Raw genomic sequence first — 14202 nt, forward strand, 5'->3', positions numbered from 1 at the left:
CCGCCAGCCTATCAGGGGAGCCCAGCTCCTCGAGTCATGTGTACGAGCGGCACCAGTATTGTACCGCACACCCAGGACTTTCATGCCAGGACAAGTAAAAACAAGAACATAGTTAAAAGACAATTAATTCCATTTCTAGATTAAAAAACAAAACACGGGTAAAAACATTTCAAACGACTGTTAAACTTGCCTGGCTTGTTTCTAAGCGGGTTTAAAGCAGCTAGTGACGGAATTGTAGAGGTACAGAAGAATACAGTAATTTTTTTACAAACATTTCGTATTCCAGAATGGCAAATGGAGTACAAATGGCATATATTTTTGTTAGGTAAATGTGGCAACCCTACGCCGCCTGGCCGACTCAAGCCAACCAGAATGCCAGTCTTAGTGTTGCGTCACTAGGAGTTGATAACAGTGCACAACCGAAAGCGGTGGGACCTTGCGCAATTTGCGTAGAACCCACGGGGTTGGACTCATGAGCCAATACCGTGCACTTGGAACGAGCTCAGCCTTTAATACCAAACACCTATGCAACATACGTAATAAGGGGCCCTGCTGACCGTGTATAGTCCTTGGCTGCCATCTTGTGGTCATACTGGGTATTGCCAAATTATTAATCAACTGCAAAATCTCCAACTACACAGCTTAATCTCCTCTCACGAAATGTACCATTTGTTCCACGTGCGGAATAACTAAGGGAGGAGTGAAAAGAGACAAGGCTCGATCACCTTTCCATCAACATATCCATAAACAAAGTGGAGCGGGCAGAGCTACCAAAATCCTTCAGGTTGTCCCTCAGAGGGAAAATAAAGCCTTTAGTTTTTTTAAAAAGACCCCTCATTCACCAACCTTGTTGGTGGCATGCTTCATCATTGGGGTCCCACCAGAGACACCTAGCGTCTCACAGGTGTGCTTCGATGCCTGATTACAGCGGAGCAGTTTTTTTTATTGGGAGTGTTTCTTTTTGTCAAAGTAGATGATGGGTGAATTAAAATTGCCTTCTGGGTTACCAACCAGAAGTGGTGGATTATTTAATAATGGTACCCTTAGACAAGATTAAAAACAGCGGTGGATGTCTGGTGAGGAGTTAGTGACCTTTCACATCCTTTAAAATGGTCGACATGTTTCAGCCATAACAACAATGCCGCCCGAGGGGTCAGGAGGGCTTTCTTCAGGACCAAGTGCTTATGCTCACAGAGGCATACATGTATATTTCAATAAGTAACTTACATATTTGTTAACCTAGTGCATTCAAGTTTTTGTCAGGAGGTAGTAACTTACTACCTGGATACTCTTGGGGGTGGTGGGGAGCCCTGTAATCACACATTCGTGCTCGCGTCCTAACCTGCAATGAGGCCTCCAGAGCTCTGCATCTTTGTTTATGGGAATTTGTTCCTTCCACCCTCAGCATCAAAAAGATTATTATAGTTAAAGCCTAATCCCTCTCTCTGAGTGTCTCAGTAATGTGGACTCAAGCACAAACAGCAGTTCGCAGCCTGAATTGAGGGTACAAAATTGTGCACCTCCCACATTCTGTTCCCTGCACAAATGTCTCAGTGCAATACCTACCACATCCTATGCAGGGAAAATATATTGGCTTTCAATTTCCGCAGCTCTGAATTAGGGGAACATGTGTAGCATTACTGTCCATCCAACATTATAAACTTTATTCAAACATGATATAATGATCATAAAAGCAATACATTACAAAGGTCACATGAAGTTAAATAGAATAAAAAATAAAATCACAAATACAAGTATGTAACAATGAAACCCATAAATCGACCTTCCCCTCTTTCATTTTTACACATCGAAAATTTAAAAATCTGACACTATCATAAACGCAGGTGTGCTCAACCTCTGCAAATAGAGCAAAGCCAGCTTACATTCAATCAGTCCCGAACCCTTTTAGTCCTGGGATTAAAAAACGCTTAGTAAAACATGAATAAATATGAAGGAGTATACAAAGTGGAGAAAACGTGGCGGTGAGCTTTCCAAATATGGTTATAATCCTTGTGTGGTTTGGAATAAAGTGTATACCTTGTTCTGGGTCTTATCTAACTCACCACCTCCCGGTCCACAAAAGATTCTCTAATCACAAAACATTTCATTTTTTGGCAGACCCCCAGGTTTGAAAAACATGTATGGCCTGCCCAGGGTGGTGCACATCTTAATAGAATCTTACCAGGGGATTTGATTTCCCCTGTCACAAGACAGCCAGTCCTCAATAACTTCTCTATTAAACAGGGCTTGGTCATTACTCCAGACTGAGCACCACAACCACAAGGGGGCGGAATGATGTAATCTTCCACATAAGCAAGCCCAAGCTCCTTGTGCAAAATAAAAGAGGGGCAACAAACACACCCCTCTCTATTTCAATTTCCAAAATAACTGGGATGATTCATATTTGGATGATTGACGGTGCCATCAATGACATACCAACACATAACACCAAGGCCTTTAGCGTCATCCCACAAAGACACATCTTTGACCACAACCAACGTATCCTAGGTGGAAACCTGCAGTACAATTGAGCAGATGAATCAAACAACCTGCGGCACAACTCCAAATGGATGAGTGGTATCAGAGATGAAAGGGTACTAGTCCTTGCATTTCAGAAGATAGAAAAGCAACTATTCCACTTACTGGAAGAGTGCCATCAGCACTCAGGTGGTGCATAAAATGCTTCCATGGACCATACAAACATCCTGAAGAAAGTGTCTAGCTCAGTAATATTCACAGCAAAATCATATTCAAAATACAACAAGAACTACAGAAAACCTGGTTAGAATTGAAGGGAAAGTTCTCCACACCCGAATTCTGAAAATGATCAATCCAACCCCAAAGAAAAAGAGGTAAAAGGTAAAGATGAAACTGTATCTAAATCCAACCCATCCAGATGAAATCCTGGAAACTGTCAACCAAGTTCTTCTCTTCCTCGTGAAATCTGTTGCCTTGCCTACACCTTAAACTGCACCAAGTAGACATTGGTCAAATCAAAACAATGCACCTGCTATTCTGCCGATAAATGCTGAAGGTTTACTTAAGTGCCCACATTGCCAGCCTTCAAGCAGAAATAGGATAACACTCACCACTTATTGGCACAGTAAACAAACAGAAACATTCCAGATACACATCTGGAAAAATGAATACCACAGATTTTCTGTTCAAAGTCCAACAGACCAAGCAAAGTGAGGCAAAAAGCTCGTAGACACAAGGAGAAAATGTCTAGAAGCACACAACGCTGGGATGCATGCCCCAGGGCTAAGAGAACCCCAAAATCACACTGCTTGAACCTGCTAGCAAAAAGGGCTAAACAAAGACCTACACCCCACTGGGAAGCAAACCCGAAAACAGGAAAGAAAAAAAGATTCTATAGAATGTTAAACAGGAAGTGCACCCTAGCAGACTATCTTGTCACAATAAAGATTCTCAGTTGAGGGGAAGTGGCTTTTCAAGTAAAGCTTCAGCGATTACAGACTAGAGATTGAGCAATGGTGTCACGAACTGATCTGGAAAGACGAGAAAGACTTCCGAAGTCAGAACAACAAGGTCCATGCCCTATAGATATGAAGAAACACAGAACTTTTATGAGGACGAATGTGTCCACAGAACCTCTGGCTTCACTATGCTTAAGTTAGAAACAAGACCCACATTCCGGTGGGTAAATCCCAGAAAAGGCAGTAGGGTCTTGCCAGCTTGTGACGCCATTAGAAACACAAAAACCCTAATGGACAGCTTTTGTAACACATACAACTTTGTAAAGTGTTGGAAACACTTGTGAACTTAGAAGTCTGCCAATAAAGTATAAATTGTTTGCATTGTGCTAAGTCCTACATTCAGATCACAGAACATACAACATCCTTGCTGCATAGAGCAGTGCATGTTCAGTTGTTTGTGTAAAATACTGGCAGCACAGCCACTCCTCAATGGTTCTGGCTACTTCTCCATTCACAGACTTCTCAGCAAACCACATGATCAGCAGAGCTTGCTTCACCTCAATCCAGTTCTGAAGTAATACTGGCCCCAGGGACTGCTGCAGGAAAAGGTCTCTCCTTGGGCCCCACAACAAGACTTCCAGGGTGGTTTTTGCTTGAGCGACTGACATTCTTCCACGGGGATCAGCATGGAGCAGCAGGGCCGCCAGGCGTTGAAGTCCCTGGGAGTAAAAGGACAAGTTGGGAATTGCTGGCAGATCAGCTGTGCTGTAGTCTTCACCCAAGAGCCGCGAGGAGTCCTGAAAAGGGTTTTCTTGGTGTAAAATCTCATAGATCAGGATGCCCAACTGGAACTCATCTACCTTCTTATACTGTATGGTGGAAAGAAGCTCTGGTGCCAGCCTGGCCTGCTCTGAGGATGATGCATTGTTAGGTGGATAAATGGACTGGGCAGTGCGTTTTGCTTTGGAAAAGTTGCTGACGACAAGCCGGGGAAGGTTATTTTTTCCGTGAAGGTTGTATGGTCCTCGTTGGATCGCTGCGTCTTCCACGATGAGTAGATTCTCAGGGCAGAGGTGACAGTGTGTGATTCCTTGCAGCTTCAGGTGCTCCAGCCCATGGCACAGCTGTAGCAGAAGAAGGCACGCCAGGCGCTCATAGTCATCGGGCTCCAAAACGTGGACTTCCTGATACTCCAACAGAAAACCAGCAAGGGTCTTACTAGGGACCTGGGGAGTCAAGGCTATCTGGGCATGGCATGGGGGCTTGTTGCTGATAGGCCAGTGAATGTCTCTCCCAAAGCCATTTTGATCAGATGGTAAGAGTGTCTCCACTGGAACGTCTCCACTGAAGCAGTCGCCGACCTCCTGGATGTTAAAATGGGGCGTGATTGTTTTTTGTAAGGAGAGGCCAACAGGCTCAAGAGGTGAGGCCTCTGACTTGTCCTCGAACTTGTGCACCTGAAAATAAAACAGAATGGGATCAGTCCTTATGGTCAAATAGGTTGAGTCAAGTCACTTAACATGTGTGGAGTGTAGAACACAATATTTAATCAATGCAACAGAGAAGGCAATGAGATGTGAATGAGGTGCTCATTTCTCACTCACTCATTTCTCTCTGTTATTAATAGTTTCTGTTAAATGAGAGCCGTGTTTGGTGCAGGGAATGAGTGGGCATTAAAGGCTGTGTAATCAATGGATTTGTTGGACTGCATCCATGGCTGTGGAAGGTATGCTTGGTGTTTTGAATGGGTTGGGCTGGTGTGGGTTGAGTTAGGACGAGGATGATTGGTATTTTGTTATCCCAAAGCCACCAAGCCCATTGAAATTGTTTTTGTTTTGTTTGATGTAGTTACCTGGAAATTGTGGCTTGAACTTGAAAGCTTAATTGGAGTGTGTGGTCGCTCTGTTGTATGTGTAGTTAAATAAGCTGATTAGTTACATTGCACTTCCTGGTTGTGGGGCGTGAGAGAGGGCGTTGAGATTGGAACAGTTTTCATTGTGAATACATTGAGATCATACAAAGTCACTTCGGACTGTGTCCCTTGAATTACAGACCATAATTGCCTTTGGTAAGAGAGACTGCATCACATCCTGTACTCTTAGGTAAAACTTTTTTCAGTGGCGTAAGGCGGCTGGGTAGAAGAAACAGGTAGTGTATGTTGGTTAAGTCCAGGTAATTGAAAGGACGGCTTGTGTTAGATGTGTTTTGTTGGCTATATTTTGTTTTGATTGGTTGTGTTTCCTAGGATAAATGTGATGGGTTTTATGGGATAGGGTGATTGATTTTGGGAATGGGTTTTTATAGTCCGGTGGGTGATCATTTCTTGGCTTTGGTTGGTTGGGTTGAGCGGATGAACTACATTCAACAAGGCACAATTGATGAGTTTGTCATGATTGTATTTTTGGGTGGATTTTTTTTTCTTGCTGTGCTTTAAGAAAATGAGTCTTGCTAGCAGAATAAATAAATACAGGGCACCAGCGTTCTAATCCTGACTTTCCTACTTGACTAAACTGTGATAGTGGTCAAATGAATGTAACCCTCTGGAATCAGGGATCATCTTTGCAAAACCGCAAGAGCTCAGAAACATGATATCAATCAGTTAAAAAATGTGACATAAAAAGGGCTCTAATGTGGTCAATGCATGACTGCTTCTTCATGATTACTTCAGGCCTGTAACCATTCTAAGGATGCTTGTAGTAGTCTAAATACACTTACCTTGGCAGCCAGAATGTTTTGAGAATCTGCGGCCAGGCATACCCGGTAGTACCAGGCGTCTCCTGCTTCACAGCATGGCCCAGAATCCAGAAACCTGTAGTCTGCCCATGCCAGCGCTGTCTTTAGCTTGCCATCTGCTGAAGTCAACATCTCCTGGAGTCTAGTTGTGAAGCAGCAGAGCGACGTCCTGTGATGCATTATCAGCTTGTCGTGCACTTCCCCCCCATTTGTCAGGTCCTTGAAGAAGGTGCTAAGCTCCTCATCGGTAGTGGTGAAGGACAGACTTTCTAGGTCCACCGTTGTGTCCGGTGAGCTTGTGCGAGCATCTTTGTCCATGCTTTGTGACTTAGGGGTCCGCGGGTTTCTGCCAAGCGATGCCTTCTCCCGGCATCGAGGACTGCTCGGTGGGTTGTGGCCTCCTGCTATGCCGGTGTGGTGCTGGTTGCTGAAGGATGCACCCGGATACGGTGTGGCCCACATCTGGTGGCAGCACGGCTTTACGATGGGTAGAGAACGGGTTCGGATGAGCTGTTTCGGTGGAAGTGGTGGTGGCCTCTGTTGATGGCGGGGGCTGCAGGTGCCCGTGGAGCAGAGGGATGGAGGAAGGCAGCGACTTCCTTTGGAAGGCCCGACAAGAGAGTATCCATCTCCTGCAATGAGAACAACAAAGCAGAATCCTGTCAGATTATCAATAATGTCTAACTTCTGGTACAGTACAGAATGAATTTAAATGGGATATCTACCGACATACTGAATTTCCTCTAACAGCTCTCTGATTGGGCCTGCAGAATCCCATCATTTCAGCCCATTTGCTTCTTTCCCACTACCAAGTGGTCTGTGAAGATCAAACCCTGTTGCTGGCCATTCTTTGTGTCCATAATTCCCAATCTTCATAACTTCAAGAGCAAAAATAGACACAATTGGGTCTCCTTAGCTCTTTATAAACACCCTTAAAGAGCTCATCTATTTACATGCTGTGACTGACGGCCAAAGCTCACTGCATTACCATGACCTCCTCCGGGGTCAAACAGCCCCATGTCACAAGGGTGACTTTCCGCCAGTCTTATTTTTTCAACCAACAGTACTAAGTATGATGTGATTCTCAGCTTTACTTGTTCCATTGTTAATGTAAGTCTACAATTCCCAGCATGCTTAGAGCAGAGTTCATACATCTACGTGCCTGGTTCTATCTTAATCTATGAGGGACGTTGCCGATGGCAACTCTAGGCCCGCTTCGTTTGGCCAAGAGTTGGGTCTTGGACATTGATCAGCAGAACCTCGCACATGCTCAGAAAGGCCTAGCTAGTAGAATGCACCTGCTCCTAGTATAGAACTGTCAGGCTGTTCTAACTGATGTCAGCAGCTCATTACTCCTCCTACTTGTTGACTGTGCATTTTCTGTATGACCATCTATGTGTGTAACTCTTCTCATGTGTACTTGTACTGCCTTCGTTTGAGCCCCTGTGTGGGTATATAAGGCCCCTGTTCTCTGTACTCCTTAGAATTCCTCCTACAGTGACCTGAGGGTACTGTGTGACGCAATCTCCCTCATGTGAGGTTTAATAAATGCATTGTTTTTATATTACAGCTTCTGTGCCAATCCCTTCTTTGTTGGTTTAACCCCTACGATGATCATGACGAGCTGGACTCGTCATGGCACACAGTGGTCGTGTACTCATGACGAGTCCAGCTCGTCATGAAACATCGCGTTGGAAATCCCTTTGGTGCGGGCACCAGCGGGATTTCCTTTAAGCTAAAATAGCCTCGGGAGCGGGGGAAGAGCTTCCCCAGCTCCCGAGGCCCCCACCCTGGATCCCCTGAAATGACGATCAGCGCGCACGTCGCACTGACGTCATTTCAGTGAAACTGAGGGTCATTTCAGTTTCAGTTTCTACGTGCTCAGGGGGCTATCTCAGCCCCCTGAGCACGTAGAAACTCAGGAGAGGTATCGTTGGAAAGGGGAGAATCTCCCCTTTCCAATGGTACCCCTCCCTAGTGGTCCCTGCTTGGGGATTGCCCCAGGAGGGTGATCCCCAAGCAGGGATCCACCCACTAGGCACCAGGGAGGGGGGAGCGGCCCCTTGGGAAAGGGCCTTTGCTCCCCCATATGTTTTTTGGCACCATTAGTCTTTCTGCCCCCCCTGGGGGGTAGATGGGGGCAGTAGCCCCCAATCTGCCCCCCCGGGGGGGTAGAAAGTCCACTAGACACCAGGGATTTTGTAATGTATTCATTAGGGGTAGGGGCTGCCCAAAACGGGCATGCTGATGCCCCCACCCCCCTAGGCACAAAATCAGTCTTTCTGCCCGCCCGGGGGGCAGATGGGGCAGTAGCCCCCAATCAGCCCCCACGGGGGGGGGGGCAGAAAGCCCACTAAAAGCCAGGGATTATGTATTAAGTTATTCATTAGGGGTAGGGGCTGCCCAAAACGGGCATGCTGATGCCCCCCCCCGGCACAAAATCAGTCTTTCTGCCCCCCTGGGGGGCAGGTAGGGCAGTAGCCCCCAATCAGCCCCCACAGGGGGACAGAAAGCCCACTAAAAGCCAGGGATTTTGTTTTTGCCCCATTTTTTGGGGGGGATGGGGCTGCTCGAAATGGGCACGCCAATGCCCCCACCCCCACCACCATTACAGCCTTTCTGCCCCCCACTGGGGGGGCAGTAGCCCCCAATCTGCCCCCCGGGGGGGTAGAAAGCCCACTAGACACCAGGAATTTTCTTCTGGGGTATTAATTAGGGGTGGGGGTTGCCCGAAACAGGCATGCCGATGCCCCCAAACCCCCGGCCACAAAATTAGTCTTTCTGCCCCCCCTGGGGGGCAGATGGGGCAGTAGCCCCCAATCTGCCCCCCCGGGGGGGGGCAGAAAGCCCACTAAACGCCAAGGATTTTGTGTTTGCACCTGTTTTTTTAGGGTGGGGGCTGCCCGAAATGGGCATGGCAATGCCCCCACCCCCAACACCATTACAGCCTTTCTGCCCCCCCTGGGGAGCAGATGGGGGCAGTAGCCCCCAATCTGCCCCCCGGCAGGGCAGAAAGCCCACTTGACACCAGGGATTTTGTATTAAGTTATTCATTAGGGGTGGGGGCTGCCCAAAACGGGCACAAAATCAGTCTTTCTGCCCCCCCCTGGGGGGCAGACGGGGCAGTAGCCTCCAATCAGCCCCCACGGGGGGCAGAAAGCCCACTAAACGCCAGGGATTTTGTTTTTGTCCCATATTTGGGGGGGGATGGGGGCTGCCCGAAATGGGCATGCCATTGCCCCCACCACCATTACAGCCTTTCTGCCCCCCACTGGGGGGTAGATGGGGGCAGTAGCTCCCAATCTGCCCCCCAGGGGGGTAGAAAGCCCACTAGACACCAGGGATTTTCTTCTGGGGTATTAATTAGGGGTGGGGCCTTGCCAAAACGGGCATACCGATGCCCCCAAACCCCCAGCCACAAAATTAGTCTTTCTGCCCCCCTGGGGGGTAGATGGGGCAGTAGCCCCTGATCTGCCCCCCCGGGAGGGCAGAAAGCCCACTTGATGCCAGGGATTTGTTTTCGCGCAAATATTTTTAGGGTAGGGCTGCCCGAAACGGGCACACCAATGCCCCCACCCCCACCACCATTTCTGCCTTTCTGCCACCCGGGGGGCAGATGGGGGCAGTAGCCCCCAATCAGCCTCCCCGGGGGGGGGGGGGGGGTAAAAAGCCCACTAGACGCCAGGGTTAGTTTGGGGCAAATTTGAATTAGAGTGGGGGCTGCCCAAAATGGGTATGCCCATGCCCCCACCCCGTCCCCCGCAAAAATTACAGCCTTCCTGCCCCCGGGGGGCAGATAGGGCAGTAGCCCCCAATCTGCCCCCCGCGGGGGGCAAAAAGCCCACTCGACGCCAGGGATTTTTTGGGGCAAATGTTTATTAGGGTGGGGGCATTGACATGCCAGTTTTTGGCAACCCCCACCCTAATTAAAATTTGCCCCAAAAAATCCCTGGTGTCTAGTAGGCTTTCTGCTCCCCCTGGGGGGCAGATGGGGGCATTAGTCCCCAATCTGCACACCCGGGGGGGCAAAAAGCCCATTAGTCATCAGGGATTTTTTTGTTTTTGGGCAAATTTGATTTAGGGTGGTGGCTGCCCCAAACAGGCATGTCCATGCCCCCACCCCCTCCCCTGCAAAAATGACAGCCTTCCTGCCCCCCTGGGGGGCAGATGGGGGCATTAGCCCCCAATATGCCCCCCGCGGGGCAAAAAGCCCAGTAGACGCCAGGGATTTTTTGGGCAAATTTTAATTAAGGTGGGGCATTGGTATACCCGTTTTGGGCAGCCCCCACCCTAATTAAAATTTGCCCAAAAAACTCCCTGGCATCTAGTGGACTTTCAGCCCCCCCTGGGGGGCAGATGGGGGCATTAGCCCCCAATCTGCCCTGCCGGGGGGGGCAAAAAGCCCTCTAGATGCCAGGGTTTTTTTGGGGGCAAATTTGAATTAGAGTGGGGCAGTCCAAAACGGGCATGCCCATGCCCCCACCCCCTCCCCCGCAAAAATTACAGCCTTCCAGCCCCCCCGGGGGGCAGATGGGGCAGTTGCCCCCAATCTGCCCCCCTGTGGGGGGCAAAAAGCCCACTAGTCGCCAGGGATTTTTTTGGGCACATTTTTATTAGGGTGGGAGCATTGGCATGCCCGTTTTTGGCAACCCCCACCCTAATTAAAATTTACTCAAAAAATCCCTGGTGTCTAGTAGGCTTTCGCCCCCCCCCCCCCGGGGGGCAGATGGGGGCATTTGCCCCAATCTGCACCCCCAGGGGGTGCAAAGAGCCCACTAGTCGCCAGGGATTGTTTTGGAGAAAATTTGAATTAGGGTGGGGGCTGCCCAAAACAGGCATGTCCATGCCCCCACCCCCTCCCCCGCAAAAATTGCAGCCTTCCTGCCCCCGGGGAGCAGATGGGGCAGTAGCCACCAATCTGCCACCAATCTGCCCCCCCGGGGAGGCAAAAACCCCACTAGACGCCAGGGATTTTTTGGGGAAAATGTTTATTAGGGTGGGGGCATTGGCATGCCCGTTTTTGGCAACCCCACCCAAATTAAAATTTTCTAAAAAAAATCCCTGGCGTCTGGTAGGCTTTCTACCCCCACTGCGGGGCAGATGGGGGCATTAGCCCCCAATCTGCACCCCCGGGGTGGCGAAAAGCCCACTAGTCGCCATGGTTTTTTTTAGGGCAAATTTGAGTTAGAGTGGGGCAGCCCAAAACAGGCATGTCCATACCCCCACCTCCTCCCCCGCAAAAATTGCAGCCTTCCTGCCCCCCCTGGGGAGCAGATGGGGCAATAGCCACCAATCTGCCTCCTCGGGGGGCAAAACGCCCACTAGACGGCAGGGATTTTTTGGGGCAAATTTTTATTAGGGTGGGGGCATTGGCATGCCCGTTTTATGCATCACCCACCCTAATTAAAATTTGCTGTAAAACATTCCTGGTGTCTAGTAGGCTTTCTGCCCCCCTGGGGGGCAGATGGGGGCATTAGCCCCCAATCTGCCCCCCCGGGTGGAGCAAAAAGCCCTCTAGTCGCCAGGGATTTTTTGGGGGCAAATTTGAATTGGGGTGGGGGCTGCCCAAAACAGGCATGCCCATGCCCCCACCCCCTCCCATGCAAACATTACAGCCTTCCTGCCCCCCCCCCTGGGGGGCAGATGGGGGCATTAGTTGACAATCTGCCCCCGGGGGGGCAAAAAGCCCAGTAGACACCAGGGATTTTTTGGGCAAATTTTAATTAGGGTGGGGGAATTGGCATGCCTGTTTTGGGAAGCCCCCACCCTAATAACAATTTGCCCAAATAACTCCCTGGCGTCTATTGGACTTTCAGCCCCCCCCCCCCGAGGGCAGATGGGGGCATTAGCCCCCAATGTGCCCCACCTGGGGGGGCAAAAAGCCCACTAGACCAAGGGTTTTCCTTGGGGCAAATTTGAATTAGAATGGGGCTGCCCAAAACATGCATGCCCATGCCCCCACCCCCTAAACAAATAGCCACAGTGTTTCTGCCCCCCTTGGGTACCCGTCGCGGGTACTTGGGCCTCCCACACAAGTGAGGCACCATTTTTATCGAGAGACCTGGGGGAATGCTGGGTGGTGGGAAATTTGTGTGAGCCCGGTGATGCCACAACTTTCCCACACAAAAATGTGTGAAAAAGGTGATTTTTTTCAGCTAAAATTGAGGTTTGCAGGGGATTCTGGGTAAGGAAACTTTGGGGGCTCCACGCAAGCCATACCTCCCTGGAAGCCCCCGGGTGTTTAGTTTTCAGAAATGTGTGGGTCTGGTAGGTTTCCTTTGATGGCCGCCGAGCACGGGGCCAAAAACCCAGGTGACCCCCCTTGCAAAACCAGGTGGTTTTGAGATAGGCAATTTTGATGTCGCCTCACTACATTTTGGGCCCTTGCCTGTCGCGGGTACTTGGGCCTCCCACACAAGTGAGGCACCATTTTTATCGGGAGACCTGGGGGAACACTGGGTGGTGGGAAATTTGTGTGAGCCCGGTGATGTCACAACTTTCCCACACAAAAATGTGTGAAAAAAGGGATTTTTTCAGCTAAAATTGAGGTTTGCAGGGGATTCTGGGTAAGGAAACGTTGGGGGATCCACACAGGCCATACCTGCCTGAAAGCCCCTGGGTGTCTAGTTATCAGAAATGTGTGGGTTTGGTACGTTTCCCTAGATGGCCGCTAAGCACAGGCCAAAAACCCAGGTGACCCCCCTTGCAAAACCAGGTGGTTTTGAGATAGGCAATTTTGATGTCTCCTCACTTCGTTTTGGGCCCTTGCCTGTCGCGGGTACTTGGGCCTCCCACACAAGTGAGGCACCATTTTTATAGGGAGACCTGGGGGAATGCTGGGTGGTGGGAAATTTGTGTGAGCCCGGTGATGCCACAACTTTCCCACACAAAAATGTGTGAAAAAAGTGATTTTTTTCAACTAAAATTGAGGTTAGCAGGGGATTCTGGATAAGGAAAAGTTGGGGGATCCACGCAAGCCATACCTCCCTGGAAGCCCCCGGGTGTCTAGTTTTTAGAAATGTGTGGGTTTGGTACGTTTCCCTAGATGGCCGCTAAGCACAGGCCAAAAACCCAGGTGACCCCCCCTTGCAAAACCAGGTGGTTTTGAGATAGGCAATTTTGATGTCTCCTCACTTCGTTTTGGGCCCTTGCCTGTCGCGGGTACTTGGGCCTCCCACACAAGTGAGGCACCATTTTTATCGGGAGACCTGGGGGTATGCTGGGTGGTGGGAAATTTGTGTGAGCCCGGTGATGCCACAACTTTCCCACACAAAAATGTGTGAAAAAGGTGATTTTTTTCAGCTAAAATTGAGGTTTGCAGGGGATTCTGGGTAAGGAAACTTTGGGGGCTCCACGCAAGCCATACCTCCCTGGAAGCCCCCGGGTGTTTAGTTTTCAGAAATGTGTGGGTCTGGTAGGTTTCCTTTGATGGCCGCCGAGCACGGGGCCAAAAACCCAGGTGACCCCCCTTGCAAAACCAGGTGGTTTTGAGATAGGCAATTTTGATGTCGCCTCACTACATTTTGGGCCCTTGCCTGTCGCGGGTACTTGGGCCTCCCACACAAGTGAGGCACCATTTTTATCGGGAGACCTGGGGGAACACTGGGTGGTGGGAAATTTGTGTGAGCCCGGTGATGTCACAACTTTCCCACACAAAAATGTGTGAAAAAAGGGATTTTTCAGCTAAAATTGAGGTTTGCAGGGGATTCTGGGTAAGGAAACGTTGGGGGATCCACACAGGCCATACCTGCCTGAAAGCCCCTGGGTGTCTAGTTATCAGAAATGTGTGGGTTTGGTACGTTTCCCTAGATGGCCGCTAAGCACAGGCCAAAAACCCAGGTGACCCCCCCTTGCAAAACCAGGTGGTTTTGAGATAGGCAATTTTGATGTCTCCTCACTTCGTTTTGGGCCCTTGCCTGTCGCGGGTACTTGGGCCTCCCACACAAGTGAGGCACCATTTTTATAGGGAGACCTGGGGGAATGCTGGGTGGTGGGAAATTTGTGTGAGCCCGGTGATGCCACAACTTTCCCA

At 49.6% G+C, this 14202-nt stretch overlaps 1 protein-coding gene across 2 annotated transcripts in view; it reads right to left on the reverse strand.

Moving 5' to 3' along the window:
• Window positions 1-1641: 1641 nt before the first annotated feature.
• The window catches only part of PEAK3 (PEAK family member 3), a 31727-nt gene continuing 19166 nt past the window's right edge, over window positions 1642-14202 (reverse strand). For both annotated transcript variants that reach the window (XM_085637945.1, XM_085637946.1), the window contains exons 2-3: window positions 6153-6802; window positions 1642-4894 (exon numbers count right to left, since the gene is read on the reverse strand). In XM_085637945.1, coding sequence (XP_085494071.1) covers window positions 3842-4894; window positions 6153-6802 — 1703 coding nt within the window. In that variant the 3' untranslated portion in view covers window positions 1642-3841. The remainder of the gene's footprint in view (window positions 4895-6152; window positions 6803-14202) is intronic.

Source organism: Triturus cristatus, chromosome 12 (assembly GCF_964204655.1).
Source record: "Triturus cristatus chromosome 12, aTriCri1.1, whole genome shotgun sequence".
Taxonomy (NCBI): domain Eukaryota; kingdom Metazoa; phylum Chordata; class Amphibia; order Caudata; family Salamandridae; genus Triturus; species Triturus cristatus.